General features: G+C 37.7%; 1 protein-coding gene across 2 annotated transcripts in view; it reads left to right on the forward strand.

Annotated features, from left to right (window-relative positions):
* LOC145984996 (uncharacterized) overlaps positions 1–23,092 on the forward strand; it is a 118,215-nt gene extending 95,123 nt beyond the window's left edge. For both annotated transcript variants that reach the window (XM_083118481.1, XM_083118482.1), the window contains 7 exons: positions 2,969–3,101; positions 5,090–5,127; positions 10,167–10,256; positions 10,955–11,080; positions 17,165–17,415; positions 17,735–17,966; positions 22,104–23,092. In XM_083118481.1, coding sequence (XP_082974607.1) covers positions 2,969–3,101; positions 5,090–5,127; positions 10,167–10,256; positions 10,955–11,080; positions 17,165–17,415; positions 17,735–17,966; positions 22,104–22,297 — 1,064 coding nt within the window. In that variant the 3' untranslated portion in view covers positions 22,298–23,092. The remainder of the gene's footprint in view (positions 1–2,968; positions 3,102–5,089; positions 5,128–10,166; positions 10,257–10,954; positions 11,081–17,164; positions 17,416–17,734; positions 17,967–22,103) is intronic.
* Positions 23,093–23,506: the final 414 nt, after the last annotated feature.

The following is a 23,506-nucleotide window of genomic DNA, read 5'->3' on the forward strand; positions in this document are numbered from 1 at the left end:
CTATTACATGGACATACAGATTATCTAGATTGTAGATTATAGATATCTGCGTAATTTATTTAATTAGTATCTGAATATTTCAGATATCCAGATATCTGACATATATGAATATATTCTTGCTAACAGCTACGTTTTTTTAGCTGCATCGCTATTTTGGGGAGAAACATGCCTTGTTTGCTGCACCACTGGAAAAAAGTGCCTCGTTTGCGTCACTCCCTGAACAAATCCTGTGGATATTCATGGTGTAAGAGACACCAAAATGTCATTAATTGCTGTGTAAGACACAACTTGCAGGGCAAAAACGAGCGATGGAATTTCCACTGCACTGACAAGGGAATAGTGCCAGCAATAAATGGCTCAGCACGTTAACAGCATTGATCATCGTCAGTATATAGGATCTCACCAGCAAGAAATTATTGTTACAAGAATGATAGAGTTTCTGGAATTACAATTATTTTCGCGATAATATTTGTTCACAAATTTTAAAATTACAATACGTTTAGAACACTCAGGTTTACACGACAGTTTCCTCAATAATTATCATATTGCAAAAAGTATGTACGAGTTATTGACTTTCCTGCAGAAAGGACAATTTTCTTTAGTTAATATACATAGTTTTCAAATTTATGTATTTCTCCTACTTTTGCTAATCATGACATCATCATTATCCTTCGCTGTTTCCTGCCTCTGGCTGGGTCGGCATAGAAGTCAAGCCTCTCCGTCTTTTCCTGGTCTTCCACCACTCCTCTTTTTCCACGTGTTCCAATCTTGTCCTCTTCTCCTAACACTCTCCACTATCTGCTCTTTCCACCGACATCTTGGTCTCCCCCTTGGCCTTATTCCCCTCCTTGTTCATTGTAAGCTCTTACTGGCAGTCTTTATGCACCCATCCTCTTTCACCTCTTTCAAACCATCTCATCTGTGTCTGATCTATCATGTCCTGAAGCTTCACCACACCCACTGTCTGTCGGATCTCCTCATTCCTTATTCTATCCCTTCTAGTCTTCCCCAATATACTCCTTAAAAAGATCATCTCCACTGCCTGCATCTTTCTTTGTCTCTCTGTGTCATTGTCCAAGTCTCTGCTCCGTACGTAATTATTGGCATATAGTATGTGATATATATTACCCTCTCGCATTTCATAGGTACATCCCTGTTCCATATTAATCTTCGAACCCATTTGTCCTCTTCTGTTTACCTCCTCATCTATTCTTCCACTTCTCTCAATCATGACAATGAGGATGAATGGTTTATTTAATTATTCTCTTATCTATAGTCGCTTTCTGCCACTTTCGGCTAATTGTGAGAACGAGGAAGAATGATGAATGATCAGCAGTGTGGGGGATTGAGGAGCAGGAGGATCTCATCCTCCCAACTTGGCATCTTTCCTAGTTTTTGTTTTGAGTCCATTTTATGAATAGATAAGCTGATTGAGACTGGATCCTAACCACTATGTGCCTCCACTGGGTATTGAACCTGGGGCCCTTTTGTAGTAAAGGGTTCCAGGTACTTTTCATTCAAAATGCTGACTTGATATTAGTTTATAAAAAATGAAATATTTATTCTCAAGAAAAATATGTTGATGTGAACATAAATACGTAATCCTACCAAATTTTATTTGTGTATAGTTGTAATAATTAATTTGGGTAACACCCTAATTGCAATATTCATATATCAAATTTGAATTGATATGCCACTTGCATAGGTATGGTATTCTCAAAAACTATAGTAAAAATAAGTAACTGAAGTAACACTGCTAACAAAATTATCGAATGACTGGAATCATGATAATAAATATCAGAATCTATTTACCAGTAGTAGGGGATTTTTTTAATACCTATATGGTTGTTTTCATTTTTTTATGCAGAAGTAGCGCAAAAAGTAGCGAAGTAGCGAGTAGCGAACAGGAGTAGCATAGCGAGCTACTTTTTGAAAAATGTAGCTCTAGCTGTAGCGAAGCTACATTTTGGAAGAGTAGCTGTAGCTGTAGCGAAGCTACTTTTAAAATGTAGCGTTCTGATCACTGGTGACGTGTCAGTATGGTTTTTTTCCTATGCTGGAAAGGAAGTGATTGGTAAAGCAGGAAAAATACAAATTCCAGTTGATAGAAAGTAAGGCTGAGCCAATACTGATGATGATCTATCAGCATTGGTTTTTAGTATTCATATCGGAAAATATTGGTTGGAATTTAATCACCGATACCGGAAGATACTTTTCCAGAGTTCAGGCATCTCACAGAGTCTGCAAAAATGAATTATACTTTATTGCATAATCTAATTCTCCCATAAATTAGGCAAAATGCATAAATTTAATTATTTTTACAACAACATTGTAGGGAGAAACCAATTTTGTGCTGAATGATTGTTATGTGAAATTATGAATATTTATAAGAATATTTATAAAGCAAGGTTCTGGTAGATTGCCATGATATAGTTCCAATGCACAAATTATGTATGTATGAAAATTAATAAAAATTGTGAACTACTTTGAATATCATTGGGAATCCATAAAAGTATTGTCATTGATGAGCTCAGACCTATTTGATATCGGTAGAATAGGCAATTAGTTTGCCCAATCCCGTGCATATTATTATGTGAAAAAGTGACAATAGTATCAGTCCCGTTTAAAGATTAGTTAAAGAAACATGACCCAGGTTGGACAACAGTGTTCAAGAATAGAAGAGATTCATGGCCTTATAGTTAGTTAAGTTCTACCATTTATGCATTATTGATGTATGCTTTGAGTTAGAGTTCATTTTATCCATAAAAAGGCAAATCGGAACTGTGGGATCCAGACCACTATGTGCCTCTACTGGGTATATTTATTTTTATTAATACATAGAGCAATTTTAAGCTGCTTCATTATATAGAAAGGAGCATGGATGTCGATAGAAACTGTAGAAGGTAGTAGTAATTGATATCTAGTTTTTCCTGTCAGATTTGATCTTAAGTTTTAACTTTGCTTGCAGACAATGTTGTAGATGGGAAAAGAAGTCGTAAAGGCTATTCAAGTCCTGTATCAACGCCCATAGCCAGGAGGCAGCCAGCCACCAGGCAGAAGAGAGGGGAAAGGGGGAAGTGGTTAAGCGGTCTTGACACAAGGCAAGTAGAAATAGTGTTACTCTTATAGCAGTTGTATATACGTATTAGCTTCCTCCCTTTTTCAATGTGGATATGCAGAGATCAGACATCAGTTGTGTTAATTACAAGCATATTCTCTGACCCTGCAAGACTATCTCAAGAGAACAGTAGGGAAAGTGGGTAGAAACGTGCATGAAATAAAGCTATAGTATTCAGATAAGAATTTTTTTGGTATGTATTTAATTTTAATTTTTTTTTAGCTTGGTCCCCTGAAAAATGTAAAATCGAAGTTCCACTGTAACATATATTGCCAGTTTGTGAATCTTCGATGTTGATTCAGCAGTAGATTGATTTTCATTGAACCAGCTTCCCATATATGTTCCTCCCCTATTTCCCTACTAGACTTGTCCAATCAGCACAGGTGCATCTGCTACCGTGGATCTGAAGTTCCCTAGTAATAAACTAATGCCATTTACTGACAAAACATTGCATTTTTGCCAGAATGAAGAGTGCAATAAAATGATTTAGCATCTGAAAAATTTATACTCCATACTTCTTTTTTTGAGTTACTAAAGGTGACAAGACCAAAGTGTTTTTGTAGTGTAGTGGTTTTGTAATATACAGGGTGAGCCTAAAAGAAATAGACAGGTTAATGCTTTATAAATCGAAAACTGTTTTATCAGGAAGCATTTAGTACTGTTTTATAGAGAAGGTCTTCATGCTTACGAGCTCCAGTTTTCATTTGTTTTTGTGATGTCAGCATCACGTGAGCTCCCTTGATGCCAGTCTAGCAATATGGCAGCTAGGCAGGTAGAAAGGCTTTCTGTGTGCTTGAATATACAAAATCAAATTCAGTTACTGTCGTACATCGTTTTAGAACACAGTAGGGCAAACAACCACCCAGAAGGCAGTCCCATCTACGATTGGAGCAAGAAATGAGAGGAAACTGGTTTTCTGAGTAAAGGTGAAATTCGTGGTTGGGGAGAACTGGACTATCACATTGTTATGTCATGTTACAAAAGGGTCACACATTAAACATTTGTAACTTAGCCATGTAAACTTCAGGACATACTCTTCCAACCATGTAAATATTTCAGCCATGTTATTAAAACTATTGTTTCTGTAAAACTTTGAAACTGTCTATTTCTTTTAGGCTCACCATGTATTTTATACTCTTCTAATATTATAAATATACCGTATATGGGGGAAACTGATGTTTCATTTAAAAGTTTTAAACAGATCATCAATGTAAAAATGTCATAATAGAAAATTCATATTCATACATTTTGTTAAAAAAAAAGTTTAAATAACTTGATTTGTTCCCATTCACATATTTTTAAATACGGAGAAACTAGTACTCACTTTTATCCGCGAAGCTGTTTTTTCTTTTTTGATTAATTTCAGTGGCCACTGCCACCATCCTCGTTGGAACTTGAAAGGTAAAAAGGTAAAATGCTCCTCTGTGCAATGCACCACGTACGTCATGGAGGCGTATAATGGTGTGGGGTCTTGATCACGGCCAAAGGTGGGGTTGATGTGATCAGCACCATACCCCTGACTGCCTTTATTCCCCAGAGTGGGCGCCGGAGCCACTTGAACAGGTGGAAAAAATCCCGGTTCTCCCCCACCGGGGATCGAACCTGGGTCTCTCGCATGGTAGTCAGACATATTTTTGGAACATACATTATCTGCCGTAATACAACTATGCAGTACAATCTGTACACAGTGGAACCACTATTTTACGCTCCAGGATTCTACATTTCCCTCAGTTATACATTCAATTTTCATGATCCCAATAAAGAAACATAAAATTTTCTTCGATTTAATATTATCCTGCATTATATATATTTTTTTTATATCTTTGACACCTGAAAATGTAATATTGAGGTTCCACTAAAATATTTTTGAATCTGTGATAATTTGTTCAAGATGTGTGTACAAGTTCACTTGTTTGCTTTAATATTTGGCTGTTTTGCATGTTAACTAAATATAAACATTTTACATTCCAGTTCCCTGACTGAAAGTGCAGATGAAAGTACCGTAAGAGGTAAGTCTATTTTTTTAATGTTTAAGAATGATTCCATGTTACGGGACTAGTCATACCAGAAGATAAGCTTTTGTAGATCCTTGTCAAAGACATCTGCCACGTCGGTATTTCGTTTTTCAGTTCATCATCATCATCATCATCATCATCATCAACCTTTCAAGGAACTTCCTCAAGTATACAAGCAGATGGAAGCTACTAGTTTCAAAGTCTGGACTGTAAGGTGTTTTCACGATCAGGTGATGGATAGCAGATGTCTTTGTAGAGGGTTTCAAATACTTCTTTTCTAGTGTAACAAATGCCTTCATGGTGGTGACAATATACAGAAGTATCTTTTGGTGTAAGGATTATGAGCATAATAATTTTGTAATACATCTGTGCATTGTTTTTTTACCTAAATTTTATTTTAAACATAATGGAACTTGTTTTTTTAAAAAAACCTGATATTATTTCAAGACTCCAAATATTCTGGAAAGCATAAAGAATGAGGGAATTTTAAAAAAAAGATATAATTTGAATATTCTAATGGAAAACTGTTAAAGGAACAATAATTTAGAAACTGATCGAGTGTTACCACAAAAGGGCATCAATAATTATTTTGACCCATCCAAATTTTTTTATAAATCGCACTTCTTGATGAAATATGGATTTACCCTTCCAAAATTATTGTACGTATTGCAATTTGAAATTCAGATTTCAATTCAAGAGATATAATATTTTAGAAATATGAATTCATAAATTGTTTGTGTATTCATTGTAAGCAACCATTGCTAATATGTTTTATATTATACAGGGTCTTCAGTCTAAAAGTATACTGTTGATATTTGGTTCAGCGTATGTTACAGTTACAGCAACTGCTGAAATTGATCTCAGTTTTGTGTTCCTCACCCATTTGTGTATGGCTTGCCACCGTTCATCTGGAGATGCGGAAATGACAAAGCAAGATAATAAAAATATTGATTTTTAAATATTTTAGAGAAGAAGTAAAAAATTAGGCAGAATATTCACATAAAAGTAAATTATAGCCCCCAATTAAAAAATAAAAGATGATAAAATCAAAACTAAACTTGGCTGATATCCTCACCCTAAAATCAAAAATAAAGTAGGAACTAATGATCTCTCAAAGAATAAATAAAACATATTTGAGCGAAATTAGTCAAGTGACACTGGGAAACAGCTAGAAATATGCAAGAGATTCGCTAAGTTTAGCGCATCGAAAGGAGAGCCCAGTTCTACCCCCCGTGCATAACAGTCCGGCTGCGTTTCCTGTTGAGTGTGTTGGTCACAGCAGGTCTGCGAATCCTAGTTCCTTTGACCACTTGTCCCCCACTCTTCAAGGTCTGGTCATAAGATACATTTTTTCAGCCCCCAATGTTTACAATCACGACATGGTTTCTGTGACGTCATCAGGATGAAACTTCTAAAGCGTGCCTGCTATTTCCAGCACTAAAGCATGCAACACTCGTTTTTAAGAGAGAGAAAAAAAAACATATTGAAGAGCATCGCAACACAACTTACGCAGAATACATGAAAGTAATGGTGCTTAGAAAAAATTATAAGAAAGCAAAAGCATAAATTTACCCACGCTTAGTGGAAAGAACTGGAAAAAGAGCTGTTCCGGATCTACTGCATTTCCTTCATAGTATTTCTCCTTTTAATTTTTTGGATCCTGCGGCTCAAATATTGATTTCCGAAAAGCATTCTTGTTTTACAAAACACAAAATACTTCCTGTTATTTTGTGTTTACTATGCTTAAAAATGACAAGACTGATCCTAGATTTTTGTTGTCGAGCTGACAGACACTTACTCAGATAGAACATTTTTTCCTAGCACATCTTACCTTCACACTAGGGATGGCCAGAAATATCATGATTCCGGAAAATTTTAAATCTCTATTCGGAAGTTTTACTACCCAGATTTTGGAGGCAATCTGAATTTCGGAGAGAGGTGTTTAACAATTTTACCAATTTTCGGATCACCTGAAATTTTGTATTTTTAATAGAATTTGCTTTCCCATTTTTTGGAACTTCTCATCGGATGGAAATGTGTGGCAAACAAACTGAGACTTTTTCATTTTCTTGAGATAGTGTGGACATGCACTTACAGCACTGTGAGAGATCATTATCACTCAGATAGTAGAATATGAATCGCACAACATAATGCATGACCTTTGCGTTTACCATGGAGAAATATCCCCCCCCCTCCTTGTTGAAAGATTGGCCTGGCATTTGGTAAGTCTTGCGATGACTACGTAAAAATGTCACGCTTCGCCACTGTTTGCCACATTTCTCGTAATGATTTGAAACAAGTCACCAGTTATATATTCTGGGTTGCAACAGTGTTCATCTTGGGTTCCTATGCTGTGGGGGTTACTTCTGTACAGTGTGTTTGTTAAGATTACTCTTCAGGAAGAACTCTGCACTAGAATAACTGGAAGTCTGTCTGGCCACAATTCTTTCAAAACTATGTTTCTCAAAATACAAACTCAGTCATCATAAAAATGTGGCATTTCGTACTCTCTTGCTGGAACCAGCACTCACTGTTAGGTAATAGTTGATAGGCATTTGCATACACAGTCCAAATACGCACATCCACCTTTTTAATTCTTTGTGGCCGCAAATGGGATTCCCTAAATTAATGTGCATTTGTTAACATGACATACATTATGGTATCCATGAATGTACTCTTGCTGAGCTTGCATGTAGGATATAGTCATGAAATAATGTTCCACCAAAAACATGTGTTCCTGACTACTTAAATGCATCATAATCATGCTTTAAGGGTAAGGGAAGTGAATGCAAGCAGCAGCAGACACCTATTTATCAGTGGCAAATTCTGCCATGTTACCAGGTATACCACCTGCAAACAAAATTGCCTGAAAATTTGAAGTTGTCTGACTTCTATTTTTGTTTTACTTGCATGACAGCATTCGTGTTCTATTTATATTATATCTAATTAATATATAATAAATATATCCAATAAATAAAAATTATTTTGATAAATGAGTTCAAATTTTCAGAATGTGCTGCTGTTACTCGACAATTTATTGAAAATCATTCACAGTTGACCAAAAACAACTTGTACCACTTGTTGGCACTGCAAACTAATAATTGTAAAATATAGTCAAATATGAAATCCAGGAAAACTGACATTTTGCTCCATTGGGACCATGAGGATTGAATGTACAAGGTAACCAAAAAAGTTCTTGCCGTTTTTGACGTCCCATTAATCATGCACTCACAAAGAGGAAACGAAATGACGCACGTGCCTGCCAAGCGATCAGGAGTTAGTCTGACCATCGACTGTCAGTAATACAGGCACGTTGCGCACACACAGCAGTCATAGCTCGTCCAGTGTCGAAGAGAAATGGAGGTATCGAAGCAGCTTGTTCGCGTGTGTTTGTTGTATGACTTTAAAGTGGGCCTGTCGGCTGCTGCATCAAGTCGCCACATTTGCCAGGCATTTGGGGAAAATGCCGTGAACGAATGCACTGCCAGGCATTGGTTCCAGAAATTCCTTTCGGGAGATGTGAGCATTTCGGATGAACCTCGCAGTGGACGACCACATGTGTAGGATGACGAGGCCCTGAAAGCAGACATCGAGGAGGACAGTGGTGTAACGTGTGATGAACTTGCAGAAAGGTTTCATGTTTCCACTGAAACAGTCAGACTGCACCTGCATGGGATAGGGAAGTCATACAAATTAAGCAAGTGGGTACCCCACATATTGTCGGCAGCCAACAAGGAACAACAAGTGACAGCCTGTTTGTCCTTGCTCACTTGGCACCTGAACACACCCATATTTGATCGCTTTTTGATAAAAAAAAAAAAAGTGGGTCCTCTATGACACTCTCAAGCATACCAGACATCGGTCGTCGCCACATGACCCTGTTCCTCACACCTCAAGACCACCTCTGCACCCTTGAAAGGTTATGCTCTCTGTATGGTGGAATTGTCAGCAAGTGGTGCATTACGAGCTCCTTCCACCTGGTCAGACCTTCACTGCTGACCTCTACTCTCAGCAGTTGCAAAGGGTGCACCGTGCATTGCGGCAGAAGGAGCCGGCATTGGTGAATCGCAAGGGTGTGCTGTTCCTGCACGACAATGCCAAGCCACATGTGGCAACTAGGCTGGGAGACACTGTGCCATCCACCATATTCACCGGACCTTGCACCAACAGATTACCACCTGTTTCATCCCCTTGACAACCACCTCCTTGGGAGATACTTCGCAAATGAGGGAGACCTGCGGAACGCACTCACGGACTTCTTTACATCCAAGCCCGCCGAGTTTTATCACCAGGGTATTGTGCAGCTGCAAGAACGTTGGCAAAAGGTGTTGGATGCTGATGGAGATTACTTCGAAACCTAAAGGTACGTACTGTCCACTGTATTGCTTTTTGTTTATCACTGCTCTAGAACGGCAAGAACTTTTTTGGTTACCTTGTATAATGTAGAAAAACATAAAAACGAGGTTAGTCTGTAATTACAGACTTTTAGGCTAACCACCTTGTATAATACATTCTTTCTACTTGCACCTAGCATATTTTATTATTTCTTATTATCAGATGTACTTAAATTCCCTAAGTCAAAAATTATAGGTGTCCAGAAAGGGAGGCTACAGAAATTATTTTGAGTTATTTTAGGCCAGGAATTTTTGTAGGAGGATGTTGTTGCTACAAAAGTAGTTCCAGCATAATCAATATTAGTATTGTTACCATTGATATTTTTTTCAGTATTTTTGCAGTTGCATTTTGAGCCTTTTTAACACTTAACTGCATTTTACTCCTTCCCGGTCGTTGCATTTTGATAATATTTACAGCTGGTTGTGTTGAATATTTTTTTGTTGTCATTTTTTAAAAAAGTAAGGATTATATTTTGATATCTAAAAGTAACTTCATTAAGTAATTTTGAAAAGAATGGTCATTTTAGAGAATTTTTGAGGTCATAATTCCCGAACCTTACTTAGGAATGTAAAATTCGAGGTGGATAAGCTTCGTGTGCAATATCTTGTGTGTTAATTTATGTATATTTTACCTTTCAGTTCCTAGAAATAAGACTCCAAAAGGGCAGAAGGGCATAGGTCCAGTAAAAGGTATTGCCCGAAATAGAATATCTGTAGAAGAAACTGAAGGTAATTTTCTAACATAGTTCATGCTATAAGAGTCGAAAATTGAAACTAGTGTTTACTTCATACTCAACCAGCCATATAAAAGAGCTTAGGCGTGATCAGAAATTTTTAAACACGGAGGGAGGTGTTAGCAGCAGGTTGCATGTTTTGCTGTGTTTTCCACATGTAATGCTCTTCATTTTTAGGAAAGTTTGACAACATGGGCAGTGTAACTCAGTATAATCTTTTTCCCACACCAAATTCTACAAAGAAATTCTCCTCTTATTTTGGGTAAATGCTGTGATGGTATCGTTAATAGAGACCATGGATTCTTCTTCCACATTCTTACCCTTTCCTATCCAGCATTTTTCTCATCTTTCCCACCACATTTACTCTAACTGTACACTTGTGAAATGTCTGTGACTGTACAAATAAATGATTAAGTAAGTGAATCAACTTACAAGGAAATGCACTTGAAACTTATTTCTTCATTTTGTTGTTTGTTTCATCTGTTAGATATTTAAAGATTTATTGTGTACTGCGTAATCTTTTTTTTTGTATTTGAATGAGCTTCTATGAGTGCAACAATGAACGTGAAATACAAAATTGTACATGATGTAATTACAACTATACAGCACATTCTTTGTATTGTGTAAAATGTCTCCATGTCTGTAAATAGTTTTACATGGTTACTGAACTAAAGGGATTTTTCTTTCTTTTAGATAATGTGCATCTAGGTGTAATCCCTACGCAGAGGATATTTGAAAATATGTATTTTGTCTTGACATGTAAAGTGAAGAATACTGATTCTAAGAACATTCATAATTCTCCAGATGGTACTTCTGATAGTAAGTATTTATTTTCGTTATTTTAATACTCCCAAGCAGCATTCTTTGCATTGTCACTGTGAGGACAAATGATGCAAAAGAATCATTACCTCACATCAAGTGATTATCTAGGCACTTTGGTACCAGACTTCTATACCTACTCTATATGTGCATTGTGAATCAGTGTGTTACATATTACATTATTTTTCCATTAAGAAGACGTATGAGGGATGTATCATAATGATTTACAATTTTGAATGCCCCGCATCCTATGATTGACCATTGGGCTTGTCATGGCAATCACAGGTAACTAGTACCTTGGTCTGTCACCTAATATCAGCACTAGACAGAAGCGTGCCAATCCACTGAGCCACGATGTATTTCCTGTCGGTGTGTGCACGGAAAACATGGAAGGATGACGTGGCTCTTTTGGAAAGAGGGCAAGAGTACCATAGAGATTCACAGGTGATAGTCAGGTGAGTATGATGGGTGTGGCAGCACCTGGAATCCCATCTTGGCAATGGTTGTTTCCAGATTGGTATTGGGATGCACATTATCATGTCGTAAAAGCCAGTTGATGAGGTTGCCCTCGGTGTCCCAAGTGATTGCGGCCATGTTCTTGCAAGTTGAGGATGTGGCCAGAATTTCTGGTGCTTCCATTGCGTTGTTTGGACTTTTGTCTCCGGCTAATGGTATTGGGGCCATTGCCAAGATGGGGTTCCAGGTGCTGCCACACCCCTGACTATCACCTGTGAATCTCTGGTACTCATGCCCTATTTTCTAAAGAACCATGTTGTCCAGCGCTGAAAATTTCTTGCTGAGAATTCATGATCATAAGGGTGGAAATGAGTTTTCACAAGTCAATAATTTACACTTTTGAATTACATTATTTTTTCAAGAAGACATACGAGGGATGTATCATAATGATTTACAATTTTGAATGTCCCGCATCCTATGATTGGTTCTTTGACTACCTTAATAAATGTTTGCTTCCATATGACTGCAGTGCAAAAGAAACTGCATATTTAGACATTTACTTTTAATAGGGCATGGAGATTATCCATAAAATTACAACAAAATGGCAGATTTTTGCGCAAAATTATAAGATATTTTATTTTTGCAATAAATCAATACACCTATATCAGCCAATACCGACAAGAGTACCGATTAATCGGTCCCACCCCGAAAATTTAGCCACATTGTGGGGATGATATATTGCCCATATTATAATGTATTGTAGATTTCAGAAAGGGTTAGTAAATAATAACAAACGAGGAAACTTATTTTCTATGATAAAAAAGTCTACGTGGAAAAACATATTTTCAGGCCAGTTCTCAAAGTGTTAATTTCTGTAAGAGCTCTGTTCGGAAGAATTCAACATTAACCCATCAGGTCCCAGTGATCTCATATAAGATCACCTAACAAAACCCGTGATTCTACTGAATATTTTGACATAATTAATTATTAATAAATACTCTTCCATGTCTTTTTGCGAGGTCGATGAATTACATATAATGTAAATAGAATTTAGTGGTCTGTACTAAAGCAATGATTTTTAGGTGTTGAAAATTTCATTCCTTTAACTTCCTCCGAATGGGTACTGAAAAACGAGTGAGTTTGTGCAAAATGTAAGATATATCAATAATAATAATAATAATATAAGAAACAAATATTTTATGGGTAATCTCCATGCCCTACTAAAAGTAAATGTCTAAATATGAAAAATTATGACAGATTGACAAATCTTTTAAAATACGTCACCTCCTAGACATATTGAACAATAATTTCATGCAGTTCGGTGTCATTCATGCTGAATTGTCAACAGACGACATGATTATCAAATATTTTGTACACAACATGCTGAATCAGTTTATAAGGAAAACCTGTGCCTTTTGGTTACAAAATGTGGCACTCTGTGGTTCAAACGGGTTCTGTTATAAATTTGACCTTTACCAAGGACAAAGAGGCAATTGTGATAAAATTCCTCTTGAACAAAGTGTCCTGGAATCCCTCTTGTTTACTACCATTCATGAACCAGAAGGATATGAAATCTATTGTGAAAGTTCTTTTACAACTTTTCCACCACTTTTGATTGAGTTAAATTAAAGGATTCCGAGCAAGTGGTACAGTTAGGGAGCAACAAATGCACAAGTGTCCAGTTATGACTGTTAAGGACATGAAAAAGATGAAACGGGAGGATTTTGATTATCATTTCGACAGGTACAATGAAAGTTTACTTGGAATGCAAACAGTCCAGTTACTGTTGCTACAACTTTGATATAGTTGATCCACTTGGTAATGTATTTGATATTCGAGGATAGAAGCAAAATATTACTGGGCCCCAGCCAAAAACTTATTTGGAGTTACAACAAGGGAATGGGAGGAGTGGACGTACATGACTGGTTGTGTGTCAAACATGCAGCAAGCATTCAGGGAAAAAAATATACTGCTCTCTCATGATTAGAGCTCTGGAAACTGCCTTCTCATTATTAGATCTCTGGAAATGGCAGTGGTAAATAGCTGGTTTATACTGACAACAAGACAGAAATTACTCCTTTGGAGTTTTGCAGGCAAGTGACACTGGCTCTTTGTCCCATCGCTCTGCCATCAAGAATCACATCCAGGTTGGTTTCTGTAGTAGAAATACACTTCTACAAAGGGATCATTTGCTGACAAAAAGAGATCAACGACAATGTTGCGAGAGAGGAGGTTGTTCCGGATGACCTCAAATTTATTGCATGAAGTGTAATGTTACCTTCTGTGTGGAATGCAATGTCCCTTATCGTGCAAAGTTGTAGACATTTCAATGAAACTGGCAGAATTTTCTCTAAATGCAACATTATTGAGTTATTTGACATTTAATTCTAAAATTAATCTGATAGATTAGTTTATTTTGTCAACAATATTCTATATTTTCTGTTTTGCATTATTTTCAGACATCCAAATTACATCGAGAGTTAGGTAGATGAGTCATGCAAAATAACCACTTATTTTTATCTTTATTGCTCTTCTAAAGTAAGAATCACGAACCTTCCGACCTTCTGTAAACAACCGTCTCACTTCGAGTAACGTATCACTCCGCGCCAGCTGTTCGTGAATGGTGCGGCCATCATATGCTGCTCACTCGCAACCTTTAATTTTACGTAACATGGAAAAACGTATTCTAATTTTAACTGATAATCTACACATTGAAGTATAATACATTTTCTACAAGTGTTTAAATACGTGTTCTTGTTCAAGAATGAACATATTTTTCTACGCCAAAAGTTCAATTTATCTGACACTGGGTTAACAGATCCCCCTTCCCCCCTCCTCTCTCAGTATGACAGCGCCAAAGTTATACAAGAGAGAGAGAGAGAGAGAGAGAGAGAGAGAGAGAGAGAGAGAGAGAGAGATTCGTTTCAGTAAGTCAAGCCTTGTGGTTTTATTTCCACCAAATTATTGCCCAACATTGTTGACATGTGGAGTATTGTTTTCTCCTTTGTGCAACAAATATACCGCCAGTTTTAGCAGAAGCTAAACAAAGATAAGCTGGGGAATAAAAAGAGATTGTTTATCTTTCTCTCGGTTGCTTGTACACTACAAAACAAGAAGACGATAATAAGCACATTATTTACGCACGTCTCATGCAAGTAATGTATTTTCTTACCTTGATTCAGTACTTCCTTTTTGAACTTGAGACATTTTCGGCGCTAGACATCATCCTGTCAGAGTACGGTCTGTCAAATTTGCTTGCCGAAAAGGAACTCAACGTGGCACAAGAGGCGATATAACGTCGACTGCTAAAATTGGGGAGATCGTCATCAATCATCGCTATCAACATCTTCTCCACAGTGGACAGGACGGCTCTTTGATTGAAAGAATACGAAAGTACCTCGCATTGTATTGCGCTTATCTCAAAATCGGTGTACTTGTTTATACGAGCAACAACGTGTTTTTTTCGCGGGACTCACAACTTGACCGGTCGTTTTCCTTTCTTTCACCACACCGAAAACACAAAGAAGCAGACACACAATTACACTTGGACACCAACTTCACTGCTTGCTCAGGATAACACCGACACAACGTCACATAAACGTTAAGAACAACCTGCTTCTTGCCACTTTTCAAACGTATGTATAATCCAATGTAATTTACACGTTTTTCTTCCATTAGCGTACTTTCATAGGACGGACTACATGATGCGGAAGAAATCCGTTATTAGGCTGTTGCCAACCGCAATACTTCTCACTAAGTCAAGTACAGAAACGGAAGTGGTATGTCGATTGTCGGCATATGATAGTGTGATTTCACATTGTCAGTGACGATCCTCCGGGGATGAGGAAGGGGGTGGGACGCAGGAGTCGATCTATAATCCAGAGGTGTTCACCATCAGGATGGTGACATCCTCACACTCCGGAATACTTTTGCGGGTGAAGGAGGGCAGGCCGTAGGGTGAGGGAGGTTGATTTAAAATGAACACCTCACAACAAGAGAGAAGAAAAATGTGACAATATTTAAAAATTCACCCCCAAATATGAATTTTATTTTATATGTAGCGTACAATAAAATGTGATAAAAAACAAAGGTAAAGTGCTCCCCTGTGCTTAGCACCACGCCATGAAGGCGTATAGGGGGTGTGGGGGTAACGCCCCACACTTTCTTGATCCGGTCGTGAGTGGGGTTGATGTGATCAGCATCATGCCCCTGACCGCCTTTACCCCCCAGGGTTTCCCCCAGGTACCCATGTCATTCGACGCTGGGTGGGCGCCGGGGCCGCTTCCATCGTTAGAAAAGTTCCCGGATTTGAACCGGGCGGGGATCGAACCCGGAACCCCTGGCGTTGTAGCGCGCTGTGCTAACCACTCCGCCACGGAGGTCGACACATGGGACACATGGGAGGATTCGGCAGAAAGTGTGCCCTCTTTTCTTTTGCAACACAGGTCGCAGGTTATGTTCCAAATAATACTCAGTGTTGACGGTCTGTCCTGGAGGTACGGCGAGAATCACCAGAACTCTCACATTAGTGGGGTTCTGACTACACACCTGTAGACTGCCAATGCCAACGATACTCTATTCCTCTTGTCATATGCGCATGCACCTAGTGTTGGAAGGAAGAGTCCAATTTACTGGGAGGTAGCTTAGGTATCAAACTAACATGTGGTATAAGTGAGAAGCACCGGTTCAGTTTCATGGTGTATATACAGCAGTGTTGCCACTATTAAATTTCCAACCCAAATATATTCAGCCTGAAATAAAATGGTGATGTAGTATGTTATATTTTCTGTCATTCATTCTTAACTTTTACCCACGAGGTCCCCATGATTTCATATGAGATCAGCTACCTCCTGACGAATAATGAATGGCAAACAGAAAATTTTGATTTAGTTGTTCAAATTTCTTCGTCAAAAGTAAATATACCTAACTAAATTAAAATTCAAGAACAAAAAAGTACTCTGGAATGCATATTCCAAAATGCCCCATCACATTGTTTAAATGAACTTTTCACTAATATTCACAACGAGTAAATGTACACTATTAAGCTGAGTACATGTTTGTGGCCCACAAGGTCACTTTAAACTGAGTCAAGTACCTGCTTGCATTCTGTTTTCAGCTCATGTGTACAATCCCATTTCATTGAGAGGTGTGATGATTCTGTTTCAATAGATGTACGTAGTCTTCGCCCCTTTAAATTTTCACATGGAACCATACAAAAATTAAAAAGTTCTTGAGAAAATAGTCTTCCCTTGTACAAGAAATGAATTGTTAAATTCTTCAGAATGATTAAATGTCAAATAAATAAACAATTCACAAAGTTTGTAAAATAATTTATGGTCACGTGTTGTGTTCAAACATTTATCATACCAGATAGTGCAGGTGTAACATTTTATGAATGGATTTAAGGCGAGCGATTTTAATTTTCTGATTGCCTTGCATGTGAAGTTGTGAATATTTAAGAATAGAACTGCCAAATTGATATGGTATACTTGCAATGTAATAGTATTTACTTGGTAAGATTTATGAATATAGTGGAAGACACTAAAATTTAGAATGTTTTAAGTATTGGTGTTATATCGACTCAACTCTGATAGGAAGTGTTCATAAAGTGTTTCGTCTCTTTTGCAGATGAAGTGATGTATTCTTCTGATGAGGCTGAGTCACTAACGTCAACAACACCATTTGTGAGGGAGCATCTGCAGAAACAAATAGAAGCAGGAGGCGGCACAGTTATAAGCTTCTATGATGAAATGAAAAAGAATGCAAAGACTTGTTTCCTTGTGGCAAATGGATGTTGCCGCACAGCAAAGTACATCCGGGCATTAGCATTAAATATTCCTTGCGTTTTACATGAATGGATTATTCATAGTTGCAATCAAGTAAGTAGAGGAATAGAGTAGGGATACTATGTCTTAATTTACAGTAAAATAAATATTCAATGTGCCTTTTTATGAGAGCCTGGATTTTGGTCTAAATGCCTATTTGTTTCTGTGAACAAATTTGTAGACTTTCATTTCAGGAAACAATAATCTGTATAAGTAAAATCTATTGTGCCTAAATTGCCTTAGTAATAAGAATTTAAATGTGGAAATTTGGTTTGACAAGATTGGTGCCCGCTGTTTTTTTTATTTTTTATTATTATTATTTGATCTCTGTGTGCCTGCAAGGAAGGTACTAATTGGTTCTACACCTTTGTAGGGTTCATGTTTAAATGTTGATGGCTTCTATCTTCCTGCTGGCTGGTCGATTGAAAAGCGACATCTGATGGATCAGAAACTGGATGCAACCCCATTTCAAGATCGCTCCGTTGTCCTTGCTGCACACAGTTCAAGGAAAGCTTTTTTTGATTTCTGGAAACCGATGATGGAAGATTGCTGTGCAGAGGTGCGTGTTTATGATGAGGAGACGGAAATCACAAGTGATTTTGTAGGTAAGTGCATCATGCAAGCTTGGTGTGACTATCTTTTTTTTTTTAATAGTCTGTGGGATAGCAGGAAATTACATCCTGTGTGGAAGCACCATATCACCATGAAAACACACTTGGTAAACTAGTTCCCTTCAGCTATTTATTAGAGCTTTGCTGTTATTGGAAAGTATCAGTGCATATTAATTACCAATACTTTTTCAGCTTCCGCAGCAACAGTTTGTCTAAATACCCTGAAAAGGCTTTTCAGTGGACCAAGTTGAAAGAACTTATAATGCGGGAAAATGTAAAATCCTGGAAAATTTTGTAGCATTTTGCTCTACTGGGACCATGAGAGTTGAATGTGTAATGCAGGAAAATGTAAAATCGGGGTTCGACTTTATTTTGATTATCTCACATGGACATATTCACATTACTGTTGTAACCAACAGAGATAGTTTTATTTATAAAATTTACTACTGGAATACTATATAGGGTCATTCAAAAATAACTCCTTGATTTTGTGATTTTATTGTGGGAAACACATGCAGCATATCATCATTATATGGTTGTACATCTGTGTCTGGTGACCACAAGTTTTTATTCAAATACTCCCTGACACCACTGGTTCCACACCTCATGCCACTAGGAGCACGAAATATGGCTGCATTTGGAGAGTCGGATAGATTCTAGTAATACAGCAATTGCAAAAGGCATGGCTTCATTTCTAGATGCTTTGGACCATTCTCCAGACGGTTGAAGCTCTTGCCAGATTTGTTGATTTCCATGGGATTCATTGGAAAGCTTCACAGACGTGGTCCATATTCAGCACTGATGGTCAGTCACTGGAAAAACCGTAGCCATCAATTGTTTATGCCACTTACAAATGTTTTTCTCCGTTGGTGGCTCTCTCTGATTTTTCATCGTCCACTGTCGTCATACAGTTGTAACAGACTTTGTTTCATGGAAATTGCAGGGCACAGAGTGCCTTCTCTCCAGATGATGCCATGTTACATTGCACGCTCCTAGCAGTGAAGTATTTAAGACAGTGATTACCAACTGGGGTGCCACAGCACCTAAGTGCTGCTATATCAGCCTTGGGGTGCCATGAGATATTTTAGGGATAAATGGAAAGAAAAATAATATTAACAAGTAACCAAAGAAGTTGAATTAATTACTCTCATGTCCAACAGATGGTGACACTCATAGACACACTAGACGCAAAGCAAGAAACAGACTGTATAACCTTAAGAATGATATGTGTGTTTCGTTGTCAACTGTAAGGCCTGATATGAAACATTTGTGCAAGTCTCATTAATAAAACAAAATTATTTTTAGTGATTTCCATTGTAGTAAACTGTATTCTCGTTCCTTATATTGTTTTTCAATAAATGAATAGCGTTAGTTCTGAAGTAGGTATTTATTTGACAAATTTACGAGCCACTTGCTCCCGGTAGTCCACTGTGGTAGCTCAGTCGTTAGGGCATCTGACTGCTATGTGAGAGACATGGGTTCGATCCCTGGTGGGGTAAAACGAGGATTTTTCCACCTGTTCAAGTGGCACCGGCACCCACCCAGAGTCATATAGAGTGAGTACCTGGAGGAAACTCTGGGGGTAAAAGCAGCCAGGGGTGTGGTGCTTCGGGTTTGGGGCTCTAATGCCGCACCCCCTATATGCCTTCATGGCACAATGCAAAGCACAGGGTGAGCACTTTACTTGCTCCCGATAACATATTCAACTTCGATTTAAGATTAAAAATTTAAAAAAATTCTAACAAGGGTGCCCAAAGTTTTCTAATCTCATTCCCAAGAGTGCCACGAATGTAAATAGGTTGGGAATCCCTGTTTGAAGAGGACATTCAAGTAAATCTTTGTGGTCCGCTTTCACTGTTGTCAAGATATTTGGGATAGAAAACAGGCTTATGCTGGAACAAAACTATAGTACAATTATTTTTACAGTAAATATTAAGGCTGAGCCTGTACCGAAAATACCACCTTGTATTTTCCTGGCATTTGGACCATTCGCAGGGTTTGGAAAAATTCTATGCAACACTTTCACAGTCTAATTATCTTTGAATTTATGCAAAATTTGATGTTTTTATTGATTTTGCACAAATGTTATTGGAAGCTACTGTATTTTGTGATTTCATAACAGGTATTTTAATATTCTGATGTAATTTTTCGAATATTTTAAAGGAAAACTGGTGATATGCTTGTAGTTGGAATGGAATACTCGCCCACTAATATTAATCAGTATTTTGAACAATTTTAATTCTTACCCTTTTCAAGCATCGGTATCTCTATTGATTCATGCTTATCATGATTATTTAAAGGTTGAAAACTGATGTAAATAACAACAACAAAAAAATATTTCATATCTGATTTGTACACAATTGCTTGAAAGTAAGTCTGTGATTTTTATCACATCATATTTTTACTCTGGCCTGTCACTCCATGCCTCTAGCTTTTGCAAACTTGGTGATGCTGGGTTTATGAGTCATGTAAATGCATATATAGTTGTTTTTTTTTTAACGTCACCAGATATTATTCATAAAGTCATGCATGTGCCAACAATTCAAATTTTGTTTGCCTTTTCTCTTTTTCCGAGAAACATATTATGATTAAGTGAAGGGAGATAATGTTTTCCACCCAAAAACTATTGGTTCAGTTTATATACAAGGTGTACAACTTTGCTTCCGCCGTTATTCCCCAAAAATATGACGCTGTAATGAAAAACATTGCTTACCCAGGCATTATTCAAAGTATTGTCCATCGCTGGCCACTACTTTCTCCCATCTTTCGGGCAGCGTACGAATGCCGCGTCTAAAAAATTGTTCATCTTTGGAGGCAATCCACGAATCGATCCACTTTTTGACTTCTTCATAAGATCGGAAGTGTTGGTCAGCCAGTTCATGAGCCATTGATCTAAACAGGTGATAATCAGAGGGAGCGATGTCTGGAGAATAAGGCGGGTGGGGTAGGACGTCCCATCTTAATGTTTCCAAGTACGTTTTCACCACTTTGGCAACGTGGGTTCGTGCGTTGTCATGCTGCAAAATCACTTTGTCGTGCCTCTCGCTGTATTGCGGCCGTTTGTCCTTCAATGCTCGGCTCAAACGCATTAATTGCGTTCGATAACGAGCACCTGTGATTGTTTCACTTGGTTTTAACAGCTCATAGTACACGACGCCGAGCTGGTCCCACCAAATGCAGAGCATGATCTTGGAACCATGAATATTCGGTTTGGCCGTCGACGTGGAAGCATGGCCGGGATATCCCCATGATTTTTTGCATTTTGGGTTATCGTGATGAACCCATTTTTCGTCCCCGGTCACAATCCGATGCAGAAATCCCTTCACTGTTCACAAACACACAAACGCCGTTCAACGTCTCTTAGTTTCAGCTCATACGGGACCCAAGTTCCTTCTTTCTGAATCATACCCATGCCAATTCTTCTTGAGTTTGATGTGAGTCTTCACTCAGCAATGTCTCCAATTCTGCATCTTCGAAAACTTTCTGTCTTCCACCACTATGCCAGTCTTCGACGTTAAAGTCACCGTTCTTGAAGCGTTGAAACCACTTACGACAGGTTCTCTCACTTATAGCGTCCTCACCAGACGTAGTGGAGAGCATTCGATGAGCCTCAGCCGCAGTTTTCTTCATATTGAAACAAAAAAGTAGAACCTCCCGCAAATGGGGAGAATTTGGCTCATACACTGACATTTTCAATCGCGAACAACTTCACGATGCACACACCACTCGACTAATGTTTGAATGGGGTTATCTTGACAGAGGTCCAAGCTAACTGCGTGACGTCTGCGATCTGCTTCTTTTGACCGCTACTTCCTGTTGTTGCCACCTGTCGGAAAACGGCGGAAGCAAAGTTGTACACCTTGTATAATATGTTGTAAAGAACACTTACTGGGAGAAAAAATATAAATAAAAAAAAGCCATCTGTTGTCATTTTTAGAATATATTTTCAGTTTTTAGGTCATTCCAAAGTTTTTAGTTCATAGAAATACGAACCCTAGTTATCAGTATTGGTATATTTTATACCACACTCGAAATGGGAAAAATGTGACAATTTTTTTTTTGTGCATATTGTCTCATTGTAAAACAAGTATTCAGAAGTGAAATTTAACTTTTTCTTTCCTTCTGTTTCAGGTTTTTGCCGTGAAAATAAAACAGCTATAGTTGCAGACACAACATGCCCCGTTTCCGTTAGTAATGTGGTGGTCACGACAGGAAGTGGTGCTTTAGTATCAGGCGAGTGGGTGATTCAAAGCCTGATTACCGGCAAAGTGCGGGACTGTTCTGCCCACGAGCAATACAAATACGATTATAAAAAGCCAGATTAATGCGGACTATTTCATGCTTGACATTTGCATTGACGGAGTGCCTTAAAACATTGATATGCATGTCCAGTAGTGTCAAAGTGAGAGAGACTGTCGTGTGTTGAACTATATGCCCAAGTACAGAGATAACCAAGAATGTAGACACTGATTCCGAATCTCTTTACTTTTCTATGTTCTTATACGTGAAATAGGAATCGTTTTTAAAAGTTATGGCTTTGTGATAAGTACACGGTGAACCTACCTGTGGGAAACAAATCACAAAAAATAGTGTTCAGTTTAAAAACAGACTTGTCTGCATGTTATCATTGCAAACTAAACTATTGTAGGAGAGTGTCAAAGTGTTTTCTTTTTTAATATTATTATGCTTGAAGAGTTTTTATATGAGATGACTGCGTTGTAGCGCATTGAGTGTATTTGTTTTCCGTGATGTAGAACATTGCGTGGTCGTAACTTTGTTCTAGTGTTCATTGCTGGTGATTTTTCAGACAATTCAGACAATGTGAAGATTTCATGGAATTCACAATGCATTTAAAGTTCATTCCGGGGTTTCTTGGATTCTATGGAAGAAATGTCATTTCTTGAGTGGTAACATTATGATCATGGTTTTTTTTCTTTTCACTTTCACTGTTTGTTAGAGCACATTGTTGCTTTAAAGGAGAAATTAGAATGTCTTGTAAATATGTTTTTTTTTTTATGTTAAACATTAAAACTCTTTACATCATTGCTGAATGTGTCACCAATACCCCTTACCTATGTTTTGGCTAACCATTCTAATTTTTACTTATTGAAAGTGCATACACGTATAAAAAATGTTTTTTGCAATTACGACAGCAAAATTTAGGGGATCCAAGATGATAAAGAATAGAATCCCATACTATCAATTTTTCATTATTTTGAGTACATAAAAGGAACTTTAAAATGTTAATTTCTCTTTGTTCATAGAAAAAGAAGTGGAAGGAATATAATACTTGTTGTAACTTCTACCAAATTGTGGTGCGTTCAAACCTAATTCTTATATCTGTTGCCCATAATGTTTGTTTTCTACACATTCATGAGAAGTTCAGAAGTAAACCAGACAAATGTTTTTATTGAGAGTTAAATTTACTATCATGTGCTTCTCATTATCTTCAGTAACATTCAGTTATACGACTAAAACAGAAGGGGTCATACTTCATCTACAACATAACTTACTTGCCATTGGATGAAAGAGAT

The sequence above is a fragment of the Lepisma saccharinum genome, chromosome 3, assembly GCF_977018435.1.
Source record: "Lepisma saccharinum chromosome 3, izLepSacc3.1, whole genome shotgun sequence".
NCBI lineage: Eukaryota > Metazoa > Arthropoda > Insecta > Zygentoma > Lepismatidae > Lepisma > Lepisma saccharinum.